This window comes from Apiospora phragmitis (assembly GCF_038363925.1).
Source record: "Apiospora phragmitis strain CBS 135458 chromosome Unknown utg000010l:1.0-9815664.0:1.0-9183399.0, whole genome shotgun sequence".
Lineage (NCBI taxonomy): Eukaryota > Fungi > Ascomycota > Sordariomycetes > Amphisphaeriales > Apiosporaceae > Apiospora > Apiospora phragmitis.
The window spans coordinates 7,905,413-7,924,542 of NW_027117409.1; the positions used below are offsets into that span (position 1 = coordinate 7,905,413).

At 50.6% G+C, this 19,130-nt stretch overlaps 4 protein-coding genes across 4 annotated transcripts; 3 read left to right on the plus strand and 1 right to left on the minus strand.

Annotated features, from left to right (window-relative positions):
• Positions 1-3,987: 3,987 nt before the first annotated feature.
• On the plus strand, positions 3,988-5,856 carry PG994_012173 (uncharacterized protein; the record flags this gene model as incomplete). The annotated part of the gene is made up of 3 exons (XM_066863582.1): positions 3,988-4,026; positions 4,533-5,151; positions 5,204-5,856. The coding sequence occupies 3 exons, from the start codon at positions 3,988-3,990 to the stop codon at positions 5,854-5,856; spliced, it is 1,311 nt and encodes a 436-aa protein (XP_066712692.1).
• Positions 5,857-10,433: 4,577 nt separating this feature from the next.
• PG994_012174 (uncharacterized protein) lies at positions 10,434-10,998 on the minus strand (the record flags this gene model as incomplete). Its single annotated transcript, XM_066863583.1, has 3 exons — positions 10,434-10,465; positions 10,567-10,710; positions 10,809-10,998. 3 exons carry the CDS (start codon positions 10,996-10,998, stop codon positions 10,434-10,436), a joined length of 366 nt encoding a protein of 121 aa, XP_066712693.1.
• A 5,109-nt stretch (positions 10,999-16,107) lies between these two features.
• Positions 16,108-16,795, plus strand: PG994_012175 (uncharacterized protein; the record flags this gene model as incomplete). The annotated part of the gene is made up of 3 exons (XM_066863584.1): positions 16,108-16,192; positions 16,252-16,685; positions 16,748-16,795. The coding sequence occupies 3 exons, from the start codon at positions 16,108-16,110 to the stop codon at positions 16,793-16,795; spliced, it is 567 nt and encodes a 188-aa protein (XP_066712694.1).
• A 1,736-nt stretch (positions 16,796-18,531) lies between these two features.
• On the plus strand, positions 18,532-19,060 carry PG994_012176 (uncharacterized protein; the record flags this gene model as incomplete). The annotated part of the gene is made up of 2 exons (XM_066863585.1): positions 18,532-18,790; positions 18,861-19,060. 2 exons carry the CDS (start codon positions 18,532-18,534, stop codon positions 19,058-19,060), a joined length of 459 nt encoding a protein of 152 aa, XP_066712695.1.
• Between the last annotated feature and the right edge of the window lie 70 nt (positions 19,061-19,130).

The window sequence follows — 19,130 nt, forward strand, 5'->3', positions numbered from 1 at the left end:
ATAGTTGCAAAAGTAGCCGCTGATTGGCCCGCCCTGAGCTTCATACACCTGACCATGTTGTAGAAGAGACATTCAGGGGGCGGGATTGGAGACCGGTAATGAGGCACCTCAGGGGATGACGCGTCAGCCTCAATAAAGGAAAAGAATTACGGGGTTCAAAGGCGTCAAGGGAGATGAAACTCGGGGTCTCGTGGCTGAGCATTCAACACGATGAGAAGCCCTTCTGGGCCCATTGAAGCGATAGAAGCATGATGGCAGTCGCTGATTCGTACGAGGCGAAACTGTCTGTGTGCAAGATAAACTTTTGAATCGAGCGAGTGGAGTTGGGAATATTCCGGTCGCTGTCCAATAGCATGGAAAGCTACTACTTTAGTACTGCATCGCGATTTAAGGAACATGGGACGGACAGACCGGGTTTCTGGTCGTGCTGACAATACCAGGCAAAGTATTAGTACTTGCTTGTGTACTGTCTCTGGGGCTTGGGAAAGAAGAACGAGACCCTGTACGTCTTTATTGGCATCGATCCTTGCCTTGCGAATAGCGCTGAGGACGGAAGTCGATCAGGTGTCGGGTGTAAAAGAAGGAGGCATTACGGTGTGGGAGAGGCAAAACTGCCAAGTCGGCGCCAAGCATGTTTGATGGTTCTGAAATCTGATGAGCGAAAATCTTTAGGGAAAAAGAAGTTGATCAGTTCTACAGTAGGTAACAGTTATTAATAAATCAACAAGAGTCCAGGAATGCCTTGCGCGCGTGTACAGGCAGAGTTTGCCAACATGGACAACAGCAGAAGGCATTGAAACGACACGAGTCATCGAGATACTAGAGTCTGAGTCTGACAGTGAAATGCTCACACCCTCACGGCAACAGCTGCTCGAGGCATGCGGCTCTCTGTCGGGGGGGGGGGGTGATTAAGTAATAAGGAAGCCAAGCTAGCCATGTAGAGGAGGGGCACGGAATTGTTTGTGATCGACGGATCCGAGACTGTGTACCGCGATAAAATGCCAGAGAGATGCCGTTCTACCCATCTTGGCACTTGCAGGCTCGCAGTTGCCAAGCATGAAGGATGGGTACAAATGTCCGGGGCAGGTTGTGCGTGACACGAACGAAGAAACGAGAGCTGCAGTTGGCAGTAGTGATCAAGCTACGATTTAGCATCGTTGTCGCCAATTGTTTCTGCTCTGGTTTGTTCTCTACGATGATAACGGCAACTTCGGGGTGGGGGGCCAAGCGGGCGGATTCCGTACTTGTCAACTACATATCGCATAATCTTGGACAGTGGCATATTACTACTAGCAGGTAGAAGAAAATAAGAAGGCGCGCGAAATTGGAAAGATGTGGCTGTCATTTGCTCCCCCTTCTTGCCCCCTCCACTATATTACCGCTTAGTGGGAACCAATCCGCTGGCTGCAGATGCCATGCCAAGAGAGATTGACGTCGTTAAATTCAACTCTACGAGATTTCAAGGCTCCTCTTTCGACCTTTTGCTCGCCGATCATATCCGGCCCCAGCAAGATGTGGTGCCTGGTTAACTTATGGGGCAACTCAAGGTGCCGAAAGCAAAATTCCAGAACACCCCACGATACTACCGAGGGCCAGCATTATTTTTTGGAACAGACTTCGTCATGATATGCAACTGCGCCAAATGAGTACTCCCCCTCCCCCACTACGGCACTCCAAGAAAGTCCTGATACGAGTGCCCCTATGACGAGGCGTTTCGTTTGCACGATAAGAAGGAGACCTGCTGCAGGTGATGAGCGCCGCTGGTGTCAATCGTGAAAGAGAATGAACAGGTGAAATAAAGCCAAGCGCGAACGGTTGCATGCCGAGACTGCGACAGCCCATGTGGATATGCCTACGAGGTAGTGGCCGTAGTAGTGTCAACAGTTCAACTGTGAGGCTCCTCTCTCAAACCTCCAAGTCTCTGGGCCACTGCTGCGCCTAATGGTGTTGTGACGCGGACAAGCCATGCAGGCTTCTTTTCTTTTCCTTCCCGGGCCATGCACGACTCGCCATAGGACCGACGCACAAGAGACCGTCCCGTCCGACTCGAAAGATTATTACTGGTTACATCGCCATGGCGACATGCTGGAAAGCAAAACGATGGTGCTGAATACCGCATGACACCTTATTTTGCATTCTGGACCGCACCGAGATGATCCCTGACGGAAAATGCCTACCTTCCCAGACCCGAGTTGGAAGGCACAGCAAACACGGCACGTAGCGTGGTAGCCCGCCTTGGAAGCTCATCGGGCAGGAGGACCCGCACCATGAGCGGGTGAGGCCCTCTTTAAACTAGTAGCCTACCCAGGTAGCGCTGAGCCCGTTTTATGTGTGCATTTGCGAGTAGCCTGGATCTCAATTTCTTCATTGCGTGTCGTATTGTAGGGTAGAATCAAGATCAATCAACCGAAAAGAGGGAGAACCCGTCATCGCTTGTGTGTTGTGCGTTGTGCGCGTGCCTAGGTACATGTAGGTCTGGCCATGCCTTGCTTCAATGTTCGGTTTGGGTTGAGAAATTGGCAGTCCTCGCCTATCACTATATCTTCATTTCACATATACCACGTAACCTGAGGTTATGTTTTCTTGGCGGTGTTGACAATGTTCCGTGTAGATACATAAATATAAAACAAATCAGAGTAGTGTAGGTCGCGGCAAGATCGGGTCGCAGCTCTTCGGTTTGAACATCAAAGTCCGAGCAAACAGGAGTCGTCCAAGCAGAGCCACAATATTAATTAAAGAAAGAGGTGCGGTTAGGTGGTTAGGTACGGAGTATCTATACTTTCAGAGGATTGGCAGTCTTGGAAGTACCGCATTTGCAGTGGCTGCGGTACCCCACCGGCTGGAAATACACACAGACAGCCAGCAACTTGACCATCTCAAATCGGTCCTCCTTCTCTCCTCTTGTGACCTGTCTGCTACTTAGGGCTGCGATTTTAAAAACCGGTTTATTAGTTTTTTTATTTTTAAAACCTAGGCTTAGCACTGAGCTTTTATTTTAAAAAACTAGCTTTATTTAAATAAGTTATTAATAAGTTATTAATAATTTATTAATATATAAAAGCTTAATGAAAATCTTTAATAAAGTTTTATAAATAAATAAAAACGAGTTAAAAAAAAGTTTATTTTTTATTTTTAAATCTTTTTTAACCTAGCTAGACAAGGCCTTAATCACGTGACTAAAAACCTAACAACCTAGTTTTTTCTAGTTTTTATAATAGAAACCGGTTTTTTACCACCCCTACTGCTGCCCAAGGGTGACGACGCAATCACTGCTTTGTAGAATATGGAGTACCCATGCCTTTTCCTCCACATCCCTGTCCGCCAAGCCCAACTAAAGCCTCTACTTGACCTTGTCTGGTCACTCTTTCACGCCCCCCATGACTACGACTGAAATGCTATCTTGCACACTCCGGGGTGGGCAGCGATCAAGTTTCCCCTATTAGATGACCCTCACCTTTTTATAATTCACCACTCTCTCTTTCAAGTACGCATGTCTCCCATTCTTTTATTAGTTTAGGCCTTTCGCTGTTCCTTATTCCCCCCTCCTCCAAACTTGTCCCAGACCTCGGCCACAGTCAATATTCGCTTACTGCTGGCAACTTGAGAGGTCTTGCCCATCCTAGTCGACTATCGTCTCCTTGAAACCCATTTCTTTTTTCGCTTCATATATCTCCTACCCGTTGGCGCCGCCACCCGTCCTCTTTACATATTTCATTAATCGACTCATTATCACCGACTGTCTATTGTTCCGGCTGTCTTTGCGGGTTCTTTGGGCAATTTGGAGGACGACTTCTGCACGTTGCAGTACCTCGCCGCCTTTGTACACGGTGCTGTGCAGTATCAGATAGGCTGTGGGCGGCAAGCTATCGACAATAACCTCGACCTCGAACCGGACGCAATCCAATACGCTACATCCTTGGCCATTCCGCGCGAATGGTTCGGTAACGACGACAACCCAGACCCCGATTTCGACATTGATCAAGAACAATGGCTATTGGCAAGGAAGGCAATGTAAAATGGGTGGATGTAAGTTGGCGGCCCCCAAACCCAAAGAGCTCCCCTGAACCATCCTTTCTATTACACTCTGGACGGGCCTACACACTTTCAAGGTTACCGGGCGGTTCGGCCAACAACCTAAACCAAGCGACTGGCCAACTGTCAGAATTCTGAGGTTTCGGCTCGGTTGAGAATATGGCGGAGACGGCGCGCCCACCATCTCCCGACGCTTACTCCGCCGCCGTTGAATATTTGGACGTTGATTCAAAGCTTCGGGAAGAGCCAAACCTAATCCTTCGCTTGGGCCGCGCGCGCGTTGGGGAGTCAGGCGTCATTTTTGGCCAGGCTGGTCGAGACGATCACACTGTCGCCATAGCCTCTAAGCAGAGGTGAAGATTTGGATTATGCCAAACGGACAGCCAGTTCTCTTGATACCGATGCCAAACCAACTCCCCCAGGCCTTCACTTGCACCACTTGCATCCTCTACCCTTCCTAATCGGGTTCCTAAAGCTAATGATGCACCGTCTCAATCTAGGGCTTACGCGGTCTCGCTTCCACTTTGGTGGTATTGACCCACATCGCTCGTGCCTTTGATGGCGACCTCTTTCTGCCGGCGTCCGCCGATGGCGCCAAGCCTCGCATACTCCAGCTGCCATTCCTACGAATCCTAGTACAAGGTCGTATTGGAGTCTCTATCTTCGCTTTCGTCACCGGATATGTCTGCGCCCTGAAGCCTATCAAGTTATGCCGACAAGACAACCAAGCGCTAGCGTTCAGTTCTATGTCGAAATCGGCCCTGCGCCGCTTCCCCCGTTTGATCATCCCCACGGCAATCGCAACATGCATCATCTGGGTTATGGCTCAATTCGGTCTGTTCTTGGTGGCTAAGCGAAGCGACAGTTGGTGGTCGGGGCTTACCGCGCCTGATCAAGTACCATACCTGGGCGAAGCACTCAAAAGCCTCGTCTACAACTGTATTACCACCTGGACCCACGGCCACAATTCGTACGATGGAAACCAATGGACACTGTTGCCGCTTCTCAAGGGCGCCTTATGGGTCTATGTCTTCATGACGGCGACTGCCTACATGCAGCCACGGTACCGAATGATGGCTAGTCTGTCTGTGTTCTCCTATTTCTGGATGGCTTCAGATTGTAAGTGAACTGCCTTGCGCCAGTTTCGAATGCTGTCTAACCAATCACACAGCCGCATTTGGAATGCAATTCTTCTGGGGCGTCTTCCTTTGCGAGGTTCAGAACACACCCTCGGCCAATGACTTCATCGCCAACCGCACCCGTCTCTCGGGCTTGATCGCCAGCATATGCCTCATCTCAGGCCTCTATGTTGCGTCATACCCAGAAGGCCACCCCGAATGGGCCACCTGGTCTAGGTATATGCACAACGTCTTGGTTGCTATCGTTCCCGAGAAAGCCGATTACCCCCGCTACGGATCTGGCATTGGTCTTGAACTTATCACCCTTGGCATCCACTTCAGCCCCTTCATCAAGGATGTGTTAGCTGGCAAATACCTGCTTTGGCTTGGTAAGCAGTCGTTCGCTGTCTACCTGCTCCATGGCCCTCTTCTGCGCTGGGTCCTCTGTTGGATGGTCTACGGCACGCGCCTGCCGGCCGATGTTCAGAATGAGAACGGCGACTGGGTGCCTGGTCAACTCAAGTTCCCTGGTCCCCACAAGCTGTTATGGTTGCCTCTCTGGGTTCCCCTGAACTATTTCGTTGCCAACTTGTGGACCTCGTACGTGGACCCATGGTGTGGACGAGTCACGGAACAGATGGTCAGCTATGTGAAGGAAGACGACGGCGAGAAGACGAACCAGGGGGCGCTGCTGCTGCCTCAATAGAATTGTGGCGTAGCTTTATGCGCTCCGTCGCCAACTCGCGACTACGACAGCGCCTCAAACGAGGAAGAGAGGAAGATATGCGAAGTTCGCGAATTACAGCGTCGACGCACTTCCTCTACAATACCCAAGAATTCAGCAATGGTGTATCAGCCACTAGCTGGGGTTCGCACTGATTGAGCCCCGATGTGGCACTACTTGGTGCTTCCACTTTGGGTACTTCCTAGGCCGCCCCTGCAGCCTAGTTGACAATCTCACGATTGCGCCGAGCCGAAGACAGAACGGTCAGCTCAGCCAGCGAGAAACTGCATCTCGCCCATTTGTACATATTTTGATGTTCCCGACCAGTGAACATGGCGTTGGAGTCCAGGATATATCATGCCCACTCGGTTTCGGGCACTTGCAATGCATGGTTAAGGAGTACATGGGAGATACATTGTGGTCAACGGACCCGACCAGTAATGGCCCGCACATAAGATTCTGCTTGTACAGATCGAAAGAGGGGAGAGTTTATGCATGACCGTTGATACCCATTGGGGAGAAAGGCAAGTTCACGGTACAGAGGCGAACGTCACTACCAGCAAGGTTTCGCTTGGCGCTATACGGCGTGGAAAGTAACATTGGACAACCATTTTCTCCTTTATAGAATACATACAGCATTAATCGCATTATAAACCAATCTATGTACCTTTCGAGTGTCTAGGTGAAGTCTTGTGGCATTTCTAGGCGGCTGACGACTACTCTCCGGGCCTGTCGGTGATGATTGCCAAGGCGCATGCATCTAACTCATTCCCATCTGAAAGTATGCTGATATATTCACCCTGTTCTGGGCCGTTCGGCGTCCCAACTTTGGATTCATGAGTTTCTTCAGCGGGCAGGCGAGGGCTGATCTGGTTCAGGGTTGAACAGGCATGTTCTGAAACGTGGCAGAGTTGGTATCTTCGAGGACGGGAATGACCCTGTTTGCAGCCATGCTAGTCAAAATGTCTGTGCCTGGCCCTAGATGAACCAAAACATCAGACGAGATAGACTTAATAGATTCATCTCTGATACAGCGCTGCCCAATCAGGCCTTTCTTCTGCCGACCCAAGAAGCGTTGCTGGGATGATTAAGGTTCCGACGTAAGCACTACTACCTGATTCTGACATTACGTATATATCCGAGACGAAAGAACACGCACACATGCACAAAGAAAAGTATTGAATAATCCGTAATTCGGGGGTGCGAATGGGCCAAGCCGGTTCGTGCCAGATTCCGAGGTTCGATACGATCCACCCCGCACGACTCAACTTCAACGACACCGACACCGCGACCCCAGTCATGCCTCGTCTCAAGATTGTTCTGCCAAGAAGAAGCGGCCTCGGCTGTTACAGCAGCGTTGTTGTCGGGAATCGCCAGTGTTTGGGAATTCCAGAGAAACGTGATCAACCTTAACCTTACCTAATAGATTAGTGGTGAAGGCGGTTTGGTCAACATTCTTTCGCACACGCAGCCTTCCTTACCGTAGCTTGGCAAACCGAACAAGCAAACGAACGCATGAAGAATCTATTTCCGGATTGATGGGTTTAATTTTAACCTGGAGAGACCGAAGCCTAGTATGTAAAGTTGAGGACTAGGCAAGAACCACGTGAACGCTTGTTGCTCGCTTGCTTGCCAAGATAACGTGCTTAGCGCGACCATCTGACACCTTGACACGAGGAGCGGTGCCTGAAGCTAGGTAGGGCCCGGGAAGACACTAAAGGGGGGGAAAAGGGGGGATCTTTACCGAGACAATAAAGTGCCGAGGGGGCTGATCGATGCAACCGCGGCTCCGCCGCTAAGCACAAGGAGGCGTCCGCCGGCGCTCCTGGCCGGTGCGTAGTTCGTTTCGACTTTGCCGAGTGAGGGGATGAAATCACCCAAGTTTCGCTCAGTGGTGATTTCGAAAGCACCAGGCGCCCGGCGGGGTAGAAGAAGATGATGATTGATGGACTTGGTGATGTTGGAGAGCCCTTGAGCCCTATAAGCCACCCCCCTGACTCCGTACTAACTCATATTCTTCCGCCCCGAGGGGATGTCATCGGGTTTTTGTAACGGTCTAGATCCCTCAAGGAGGCCTGGGCAGTTGTCGGATTGTGCATACCCATCGGTTTCGAGAGGCAATCATGACACCCACTCCATCTACGAGGAGACCAACCAGCATACCGCGTGTCTCTATTCTCTCTGTGTGTATGCGATCTATGGCCGGTGAGCTATGGAGACATGATTAGATGACGCAGGATGAACAAGAGCTCCGTACAGTCGCACTCAACACGAAAATGGAGAACGATGACGGGCGTTTATCCCGAAATCTAGGATGACTTCGCGACAACAGCAACACGACAGCAACAATGTTAAGCCCAGAAGCTTTGAAGTGACCATCCCGTAGGTAGGGCGTTATGAAGACCATCCGGTGACCAAGTATCGGATCATACATCCATTCAGTCGTAGAGTTTCATTATCGTCTTGGACTCGCGGAAGACACACCGCATATTCCGGCATGACTACCCATCTTACTGTCATACGGGTTGATTATTGGGCGGCCAATGTTGACATACACGAATACTATGTGATTGGGACACCTAATTGGGACACCTAATTTACTTGCTTGCCTGCGTTGGATGAGCAGAGATAGTCCCACGGAGTTCCTTCTACATTGCGCATGTTTAGCAAGCCACCGTGATAGTTACAGTGCTCGTCATGAATCTAAAGGGCATGAATGGGTTCAACAGAGCCTTGAGCCTCCAGAGAAGTTATGCCGGGCATGGAGACAAGGGCGGCTAGCCACTTAGGTAGCTAGGCAGTGTGGGAGACAGCAGCAGGTCAGTCCTGAGGTCTTTAGAGTGAAGCGAAGGGCTCTAATATATATTTGGCTTCCTTCGCCCGTTACCTCTCTATATATGGTTATGAAGAAAGAAGCAACTGACCCATCTCCGAGCTCTCTAAGCAGCAATGTTTTCCATAGCCCAGCCCCCTTTGGACCAAGGACAGCGAAAAACGCAGACGACCATCCAAGATAGCGCAGTGAGTTTACAATCAAAGGGGAAACCCCTCGCGAGGTTGCTCGACCATCACTGGAAGTCTGCCGCGCTTATTTCAAAATTAACTATCATTGACCGCAGAGACGATGATGTTTAACGAAATGTGGCAGTTTTCTGGAGCGAGTAGGTTATCGGTTGGTTGAAGTAAGACATGAAAGGGGTAGGACGAGCGCTCAGTCCGCGTATGCAGAGTCCCTCGGCCGGGAGATGCGGGAAGCTTTCCAAGCCAATGCGGTGGCACTCGCCTGCACACTCCAGCCTAACTCGGAGGTGAGACCACGAAGCTGTCAAAATACTTTCCAATCCAGATGTACCCGCATGTATGCAGGTTACCACCGCCTGCTCGTCGCATGCAGACCACCGGGTATCTGTCTGCTACCCCTGAGAATCCGACATACGTATGGAATCATGTGGTCCACAGTCAAAGCTACTGAAGACAACTTGCCGATGTCTCGGTAGAGGAAGGGCGGATGCAGGAATACGAGGATAGCCAGCCACGTGCACCAGAATATAGCAGAGGCGCCGACCGCATGCCACTTTTCGATTGGGGGGACATACTGGAAGTCTTCTCGAGATGACCTGGCGATGTCGAGTCTGTGTCTCTGACATGGCATTGATGTGTCTGCGTTGTTACACGGAACTCTTCGCGTATAGTAATCATGGCAGCGTTGGATTGGGGATGGGAGGAGGAATCCTTTCGTGACACGAAGCGTAGGTATGTAGCCAACAGATGAATGATTTGAATAATACCCTGTCTACCACGTGTTCTAACTGCTGTGCCATCAGCGGGTGGCTGCAGGAGAAGACACGACTTCCTTGGGTCACACCCTGTGCTCTGGATAGAGATGCCCCGTCCTGCCTCTCCCCACACTTGTGTTGTACCTCGCCGTCAACTGCGGTGAGATGCCTCTTCCCGCTGAGCAGCTCGCCTTTTATGGCCACAGACAGGACTGGCTGGGCTGATGCACGGCATTGCCTTGCTGGATTGATAGCTAGCCGGACCTTGAGCGTACGGAGCAGTCGGAGCATGATTAGTAAATACATAGCATCAGGGGGCTGAGGCTGTTATCAACCTCCCTCAAATAAGCATAGTGTCGCAGATATGCCGGCGTAATATTTGGCTTCTCGTAATTTGAACTATGCTAGGGTTGATACGGAATGGCTTGCGTTGAGCTATGAGCATGTACTTGTTAGAGTGAAGATGATTCCACCCAGCTGGGTTCACATTTGCATCATGTTACCTTGAGGTACATAGGTCAGAATTGCTTGACCATATATATCCATTCAAAGCACGAGACTTCACTCCCAGCGATGACATAACGAATTGGCACATTTTTGGAAACCAGTTATGTGTTGCAATCGTCAATTGACGAAAAGAATTCTCGTTGATGAACTCCGTGGACCGATGCAGGAGAAACGGTATCTAATCTTACAACCAGCCTGGTGTCGAGGGGCTGGTGCGCATGCTCATAAAAGTCATTAACCTCCTCCAAATGCACATTATTTGTTTTTGACGTGATTTTACAATTTGTTGGCAGCACCCTTAGCCTTGCCTGCAAAACGAGACGAGTTAGTATGGAGAATGCCAATTGATATGTTGGAATATAACGAGGAAGCAGGTGTGTGCACGCGTATTGTGTGCATCGTGACTTACCTGCGGCTTCTTGTGCGGTGCCCTTGGCCTCGCCCTTCAGTTCTTCCGTCTTGCCGGCGGCCTTGCCCTTCAGCTCCTCGGACTTGCCAGCAGCCTGGCCGCTGACCTCCTCGGCGGTACCCTTGGCCTTGGCGGCGACGTTCGCTGTGGAGAGAACCGGTTAGCAATTGGGCACATTACATCTGATAGAGAAGGGTGAATTGAGTCCAGGTAAGGTAGGTCCTCCCACTAGCAGTACGTACAAGCAGCGTTAATTCCATCCACAAGCTTGTCCGACACCTTGCGGTCGGCTTGCTTCAGGGTGTCCTTGGTAGCCTCAACCGGGTTCTTCTGCAGACGGGCGACCATACTGAAGGGGCGGGGAGCCTGAGTCATGGCGGACCGCGAGGCCATAGCCATGCGGCGAGTGACGGTTTCGGTGAGGAACGACATGATGATTGATGACTTGGGATGGTTTTCGTGGTAGATTGGTAGTTGTTATGGAATTAGGTTTTTGGTTTGAGTTGGTCTCTGGATTCTTCACAATGGATTGGTGATGGGAGCAATTATGGACCAGACAGAGGCAGGCAAGCTCATATATGGCTGGATCAGCTGCTTTGATCAGCGATGATGGTCGATGATGTCACGCTTGTGAAAGAACTGAAGCCCCAGAAAGCCGAATTGCGGGCAAGCGGGGTAAATCGTCCCAGGCCATGCCCGTCCCGTAGTTCAGTTCCACCTGCCGCCCGTCCAACAAAGCATCAGCAAAATCAATGGGTACTTTCTGTCCAGAACACCAGAGCTGTATTATCTTCACCATGGGTGGTCCTTGAATTAGAACAGCATGTTTAATTGGATGCATCAGCCTGCCTCTTCATGTCTAATATCATAAGAGAGTTGGAAAGCTATAAAATACCAACTCTTGGACTCTACTAGAGGAAGCAAAGCTCGATGATGTGACTGCCCACATACCACGTCCCACGTTACCCGGAGCATTTGCTTCGAAATTGTGACACAATGACGCATTAGCCTACATCATCCAGCCTCCAGCGCCATCCGGCCATGCAACTAACTTGACAAGTGTTGAAGGAAGCCGCACTGCGCACTGTTACCTCTCCAAAGAAAGTTGTTTCTCAGCCGCAACCCTGATACATAGCTTGATTCCGACCTAGAATCTTCACTGGGTCACTTCTGTCGTGACTTACCCGGTAATCCTTGCGCACCCCGATGAGGCTCGATGGAAACGGTGACGGGGGGAAACGGAGCTTCAGAAGGCACTTGCATGCACGCATTTCTATGCATAGCCATAGTCTCATACTGAGATTTACCCAAGACGTTGTGCATAACCGTGCATCCCCATGCCAATATTGCCCCAAATTGGCAGCAAAGATCGACACTAGATTGCCAGATCCGACCCGCACTTTCTGTTGCGTCCAGCAGATGTTATTCATATTGATGGCTCCCAGCTTCTGGGTGAGTCGCACAACAGAGTACCTAAGATATGCGATTGGGCGTGCCTTCCACACTCGGGGACGAAACTTAACGTTCAGGGGGCGAGTCTATGTCTCTGAAAGTGCCCATGGAGTTCGTCCGGCTTAGTGCAATGCCGATCTGGAGAGTGTGACAACGAGATACCAGTATGTAGTGCTTTCAGGATTTAGACATGAACCGGCATATATCAATGTGCACAGGTAGATATCCAAGTCCTGGACTGAGTTTGCCCGGGCGAGCCCATGCCGGACCGGACCGATCCACGATTGAGCGCTTGGGCCTGTATACTCCGTTTCCACTTCTTGATTCGATGTGGTGCTTCTAGAGGGGAGTTGATAGTGCATTGGTGATATTCGACTCAGCGCCCAGTTGTATGCAATGCGAGTCTCTTGGTGGCTAACCACATGTAACTCAAGAGGTTATGTGCCCATCCGGAAGGCATTGCAGCAACCGAAGCTGCCTTGCTTGGTAGAGATAACCATGAGATGTTGGCGATGCACTGATACCTAGTTTCTTAGGGTTATAGTCTCGTTATACCCTTCGATTTTACTGAGTTACGTACCAGGTAGTGGAGCAAATATTTCAGCATCTTGATATTGAAGACGTGTGTGACCCGAGATAATGAGCAGAGCTATAAAGCTGACCTGAGAAGACTCCAAAAGGGGGCACTTTGTTTCGCAAAATAGGTATCTTTAAAATCTAATTTGAAAGTACGCTTATAGTGGCTGCTGGCAATCTTCCTTCCCAAGTATTACGGTATTCAGTAAATATTGAGAAGGAAAAGAAAGGGCAAGATAAACGAGCCGGCAGATCTGCAAATATAGCTTCCTTTCCAGGCCGTCGACGTGGAGTCAGTTCATATACTCGTTCTCGAAGGGGCTGTGCCCCTTTCTAGTAAAGGCAAGCCTCTTGGAAGTGACATGTACTGTAGCCCTACTCCGTGTTAAGCTTATTGATTGTTCTAGGTTCGCATACCCAGTGCCCCCCTATCTCGAAGGCTGAAGTTAACTGGCCGAAGTTATAGCCATCTTATAACAGCAAAGACATTTTCGCTTAAATATTTCTGCAAGTCAATCGTCAGCCTGGTAGGACACAGTAATCTGGCCTTGTTGACCGCTGCTATTATATATATTGTCGTCTTCGTCTCCTCGTTGCCGCATAGAGGAGAGAATGATATGTTTCTTTTTTGTCTAGTAAGGATTTGACCGCGGACCCCAATTCATTTGACGGAATGTCGAAATCTCTAGACCAAGGGAAGGAAAGCCGGGTTTATAGAATGCATCTCATTGCGGGCGTTGGGCCGTCCATAGAGATCATTTGCCGATAAGTCTTCTGAGGCGCCATGGGGAGTGTTCAATGGCAAGTCTTTAGCATGGGAAGACACAAGGAAAGGCAAAGAGAAAAAGCCCTTAAGCTGTCTACTTTGCGGGCTCGGAGGAAATGGTTGAGTGTCTCAAGTTGTGAGGCCAGATATTTCAAAAGGTATTTGCTCGCTCCGGAGCTGAGTAAACTGCAGATCAATCTGGTTTATAGGAATATCATGATGATGAGCCGGTCTCTATATTTGGTAAGCGGTTTCGTCATCGACTTTGGGTAAGCGTAAGCCAGGGTCGGTAGGATCAACATCCCTTCTGGAATGACGAATGACGGGTGGTTGGATATTCCATCTATCGGGCTATCGGTTTGGGCATTGCCGCCATGGTATCTCAGCGGAGCGTCCGAGGCCTGTCTTGTAGTAACGGCCATGGGTAGTTGCGATGCTCGAGGGGACTTGGCCTGATATCTTTAGGCTGTCAGGATTTGTCATGCATCATACAGTGTGGTAGCTGCGCAGCTCTTGCTACCTAAGTATAAAACCAAGATTATTATATGGTACACAGTCTAACCTGGTTGGTGAAGTATTGGTCAATTTGTTTCAAAAACTTGCATACCCTTACCTATTCTCATGGAGACACAAGATCCGTTCAAGTATCGATTCGATATAATAAGAACACTGGATAGGATTGCATCCCTGGCTATTGACCTCAAGCACCGAACGACCTCTATGCTGATAGGCGGATGCCACCTGGGTGTGTCGAGAACAGTGAAGTCACAGTGACATGCTTCTTGATCCAAGACAAGGGTTTGCAATCTAAATGAGTCTGTGCCTGGACTATCCACGAGTCATAGTCAAGGGGATCCAATGATTCTGTGCCGAGCAGGTGGATAGTTGGAAGACCTCTAGTTGGCAGGACCGATATGCAAAAGGGAATGGGGGCCATACATGTACTTCGCAGGGGGAGCAAGAAGTCAAGCCTTGAAACCTGCGTGAATGAGGAACCTGGGAGGATCCCGCATGTTCCTTAGCTAGGATCCTCCGGGAGGGCTCGACTGGGGGTGCAAATGAGACCACTTTCATTTTCCTGTCTTGGAATCTTACGATGAGTAGTCAGTTGCCCCAAGCAAGCGTTGTCCTCAGATTTTGACTGCGGGTTTTGAGCAAGGCCCGAGTAATACTGTCTCCCCTGTGAGTAATAATGATGGGCGAAAGCAATTGAGGAGTGAGGAATAGGAGAAGTTCGCATCTCCATCCCAGGCATTTGTTTGCGGGAGGTAGCGGCGTCAAAAGGGGCTAGGCTATATGGCGTTAGTCGTAAGTGGCTCTCTCTCTATTCTTAGAAGCGGAGGAAATCCATCCATAACGGCGATCATAGGATTGATGGGCCAATGATGGCATGTTCCTCTATCTCCGAGTCTGTCCGAGTTCCAAACAACATTCATTGCCTCTACTTGGCACTGGTCAAAGTCCCAACTGGCATATTCTGTCAACTATGGATGATGACATAGCGAATCCTTTTCGATTGCGAGTCGCACTATTGATTACATGTATGGATTGACCTAAGAGGCGACGCAAGTAAGACACGGCTGCCGATCAGTTCTTAAAAAGCTGCACATTTGTTATTCAGCTCAGTAAGCCGAGGCGACACTGCAAGTGCTGTTGGTGTCAGCTCTTACTACAGGTGCGCCTCATGGAGTCGCAATGTTTCAGTCAAATGACAGTTCCTCTGCATCTTCTCGCGAGGTCGGTGGCGCACCCATCTATCTGGCCAGATAATGCCTTGGGTTCCTGGATCTGCCCGACCCTGGCAAAAGGAACTAGCCGGGCGGCGCATCATCCTGGTACGCGGCCCAGAGTCAGAATCGCAACTCGATTGAGGCACAGTAATCGGTGCTGCGTAAGATTACGCAAGCGGTCGATATAGCCCAAGGATGTTTCCAAACTAGACATGATGTCTCGCGATGGTTCGTTTCATACAAACAGCTTTTCTCCAGATTTTGTTTCTTCTTGGCCCTTTAACTGCTACGGTCAGCTTATTCTTAGACCAGCCCAGCCAAGTCACCCGTCTTTCGGTCTTGAACTACTGGAAACAATTCATACACTAAGGAACGGTCCCCCACTCGACTCCCGCAACCCGCCGCACTCACCACCCAGCGACGAGTTGGGGATTCGAACCCCTAACCGGGATATGCTGCATGGCGTTATCATGGCCAGGTTGAATCGCCATATACCGCCAAGATTAGAAACAAAAAACGGATTCGATCTAGAACCGCCCTTGGTCCTGGCTGCTTTTTGCTGACTAGTTTGTCCTGCGGTAGTGGACACCATAACCCGAAAAACACTGAATCGGAGAATGATCAGCCATGATCAACGTGCAGGATTCTACACTGGGGGCGTCTTTTGGGCAATGAACCTCAAACAGATGGCTTCTGCTGAAAGTGACGTCCCCCCTGCCAAGCTAGTAGTTGCCCGCGATCTGCAGTGCGTTTCCTTACCGAACCTGCCGTGGTGGTAAGCCACCGAGGGGAGAGGATGCATACCACCAACGCCCAAGACGCGCGGCTGCTGGATGAACTGCCATGAGTACATATATGGCGGACCTCGAGCCCGACTCTGACCTCCTTCCAGCAGGTCAACAAGACCATAGAGCAGAAGAGAAAACGCCCAAGGTTCCCATCCATCTTTCAGCTTTCGTACATACTCTTCTTTTCTTTAGTTCCTTCGTATTCAAATTCCATTCCACTTATTCCAACATGAAGTTCACCGGACTCGTCATCCCCTTTTTGGTGGCCTACGCCCAGGCTGACCTGCCTTACAACCTTCGGGACACCTTTGGCTGTAAGTTCGAAGACTTGACTGGACCCGACCCCCAAGAAACGTGTGCTGATGATGAACAGCCCACCCACGAGGAGTAGCCGAGCCTCGCCACTTCCCCAAGACCCACGATGGTCAACATCATGGGGCAACAGGAACGGGCGGAATCCCTCACCACCGCCCTACGGGTACAGGTCACCACCGTCCCCACCCGACCAAGTACGAGGGCATGCTGCCCGGCCAGCGCGGCGCCGCCGCCGCCGACCCTAACAACGGCGACGGTCAAGCCTGGGGCCCCAACCCAGGAGAGCAGCACCACGGTGTATGGCCGCCGGTCGGTAAAGGCAAGGGCCACCCCCACGGGACGGGCATCATGTCGTTCCAGCCTTTCCCACGCCCCACAGGCGGCTACCACCACCACCCGCCTGGCACTGGTCACCCGCCCAAGTGGCCTAAGACGACCTTGAGCACCCGCACCATGTCGCATTACCAGCAGGGCGCGAGCCCTTCCATTGTGGTATGTGACCATCTTTGCAGGAGTGGTTTGAGTGGGAATGTTTCCAACTAACTGCTCACCAGGCCCAGGCAACCGAGCCGGCCCAACCAGAGGGCCAGGATGACGAGTAGATTTTCGGCTCGCGGATGATATCTATGAGCCGTCTCCAGCGAGGCGTTTTGGAGGCCAACCAGGCACCGGGGTGTTATTTTCATTTTCTTCTTTCATTTCCGGCTGGTCTCCCCAGCCGATTAGGGTTTCGGCTTTGGAACACTGCATAGCGATCGTTATTTTTACGATATGAATGATACACGGAGTGTTTAGAAAGGGGCGGATTGTCCAGTCCTGTATCTGTAGACTTGTCGTCTGAGAAGTAGGAGCTGCAACTAAAGGACAGCTCAGGGCGCAAGGACAAAGCAACCTAGATTGAACAAACAATACAGTTTATCCCCCACCCCACTAGGTTGACTGGTCTGATATATTTGGTGAATTCGTAAGAGAGATATGTGCTCTTTCGCTGTTGTAGCGATTGTGACTTATGAGGGCAATCACCGATGCCGCCCTTGATGGTTTCAGGCGCATGGGAAGATCGTAGCCCATTCCATACTTACTGGGCATAAGGAACAAACTTGTTGAGCAACAGGCTCGATGTTTGGAGCTGCGACCAACTAGAAGGCATGGGTTACTTTCATTAACCTCTGCTGCCAATGGTGGACAAATTCCAAGGAGAAAGCGAACGAAGCCTCAATTGAGCTGCTGAAACCAAGCCGGGTGGCGGGGCACATGTATGGCTAAGCACGTAGCACTTGGGGTTGAAGAATTCATTCCAGAAGGCAATATGGAATTGAGTTAGCCAAGGCAAGCCTGCCAGCCTGCGGGAACCAGCACTCGGTCCGATCTCGAAGTTGAGGATGGGACGAGGATGATCCCGACGATCAGGTTTGACTTATCCGAAAGTAAAACCGTTAGAAGGCAATTGGCAAGTGCTACGGTTCCAAGATGCAGCCGGTTAAGCCTGAGCCTACTGCAAGACCGGACGCCAGCTCGGGCTTAAGAGCACAGCCACCCAACCACCTGGATTTCATCACCTGAAGTATTAGAATCTACATCCCTGGCAAGAGCATCTCCGTCTGGTCTAATTGAACAACATCATTTGCATGCAGCCTTTTAGAAACGGTAGAAGGAAAGGGTTCGCTGGCCGGCCCATTCCTATTAAGCTTAAAGTGGCACAGATTCTTCGTGTGTGTCGTGCCCGTTTCAAATACGAACTTCCCGCCCAACCGTCTAACGCAGGGACAAGCGCAGCATACGTCAGAAGTCAGACCTGCCAATGCTACACACGCACACATACTCAAGAAAAGCGGAGTTGCACACATCATCACCCAATTCCTGCAGGCGCCGGACGCTGGGCAAGGCGAGAGAGCACAGCCCTGTTACGCGCGGCAGCGAGTGGGAAAGCCGGGGAAAGTCGCAATTCTCAGGGCTGGCTGGGTAGATCGATCTACAATTCCATTTCCAAGCATGTACGGGGCCCAGGATCAGATCAGGATGGATGCGGCGGAGTTCCAACGTTTCGACATTAGGCACCATCTTACCTTACCTATCGCCTATCCCTCTTACCCCTTCTTTCTTCTTTAATATATCTATCCCCTACATTGCTGTTGCTTGTATTACCATAGATTTCATCTTGCATTATCCTACCATCAACCTACCATAATCAAATCCACCCTTACCAAACGTCAAGTCGCTCGTTCTAATCGCCAATCACCAACGGTGCTATTACCTACTTGCTTCTTTCGCTGTCAAGTAACTGGCTGCTCCGTCCGATCCGAGACCTTCCAAACCACCAAAAACCAACAACGACGTCATGCAGATTACACATTTCGCCCTGTCGCTATTTGCTGCAGCTGCAGCTGCTCAATCGTCAAGTTCTAATTCGACTCTCTCCTCCGAAGTAGCCCAGCTACCGCAGTGTGCCCTAAAATGCTACCGGGACCAAGCGACGGATGTCGGTTGCTCGCCAGGCGATTTTAGCTGCGTCTGTGGACCCAAACGCCAGGACTTCCTCAAGGGCATCGGTTTTTGCATTGCCATCAGCAGCGGTTGCTCAAGCGAGGATGTGAACAGTACGTTTTTGACATTATGACATCATCGGCTCTCAACATGACCGTTAATACTGACTTTTAATACCACTAGAACTCCAAGATCTGGCACCCAAAATCTGCGACAGTGTCTCTGATAACCCCCCGCCGTCTGAGGTTGCCAAAGCCTCAGCGGCTGTGACTTCCGCCGTTGGCGCCGCTCCAACTGAGTCGGACAAAAGCGCTGCGGTTCGACCCGAACTGAGCTTTGGTTTCATGGGCGCTGCTGCCCTCGCAGCACTGGCCGCCTTGTAAAAGACGTGCTTACAACTGCACATCAATTTGTTTTGACATTGCATTACGAGAATATGGGCGCATCACGGAA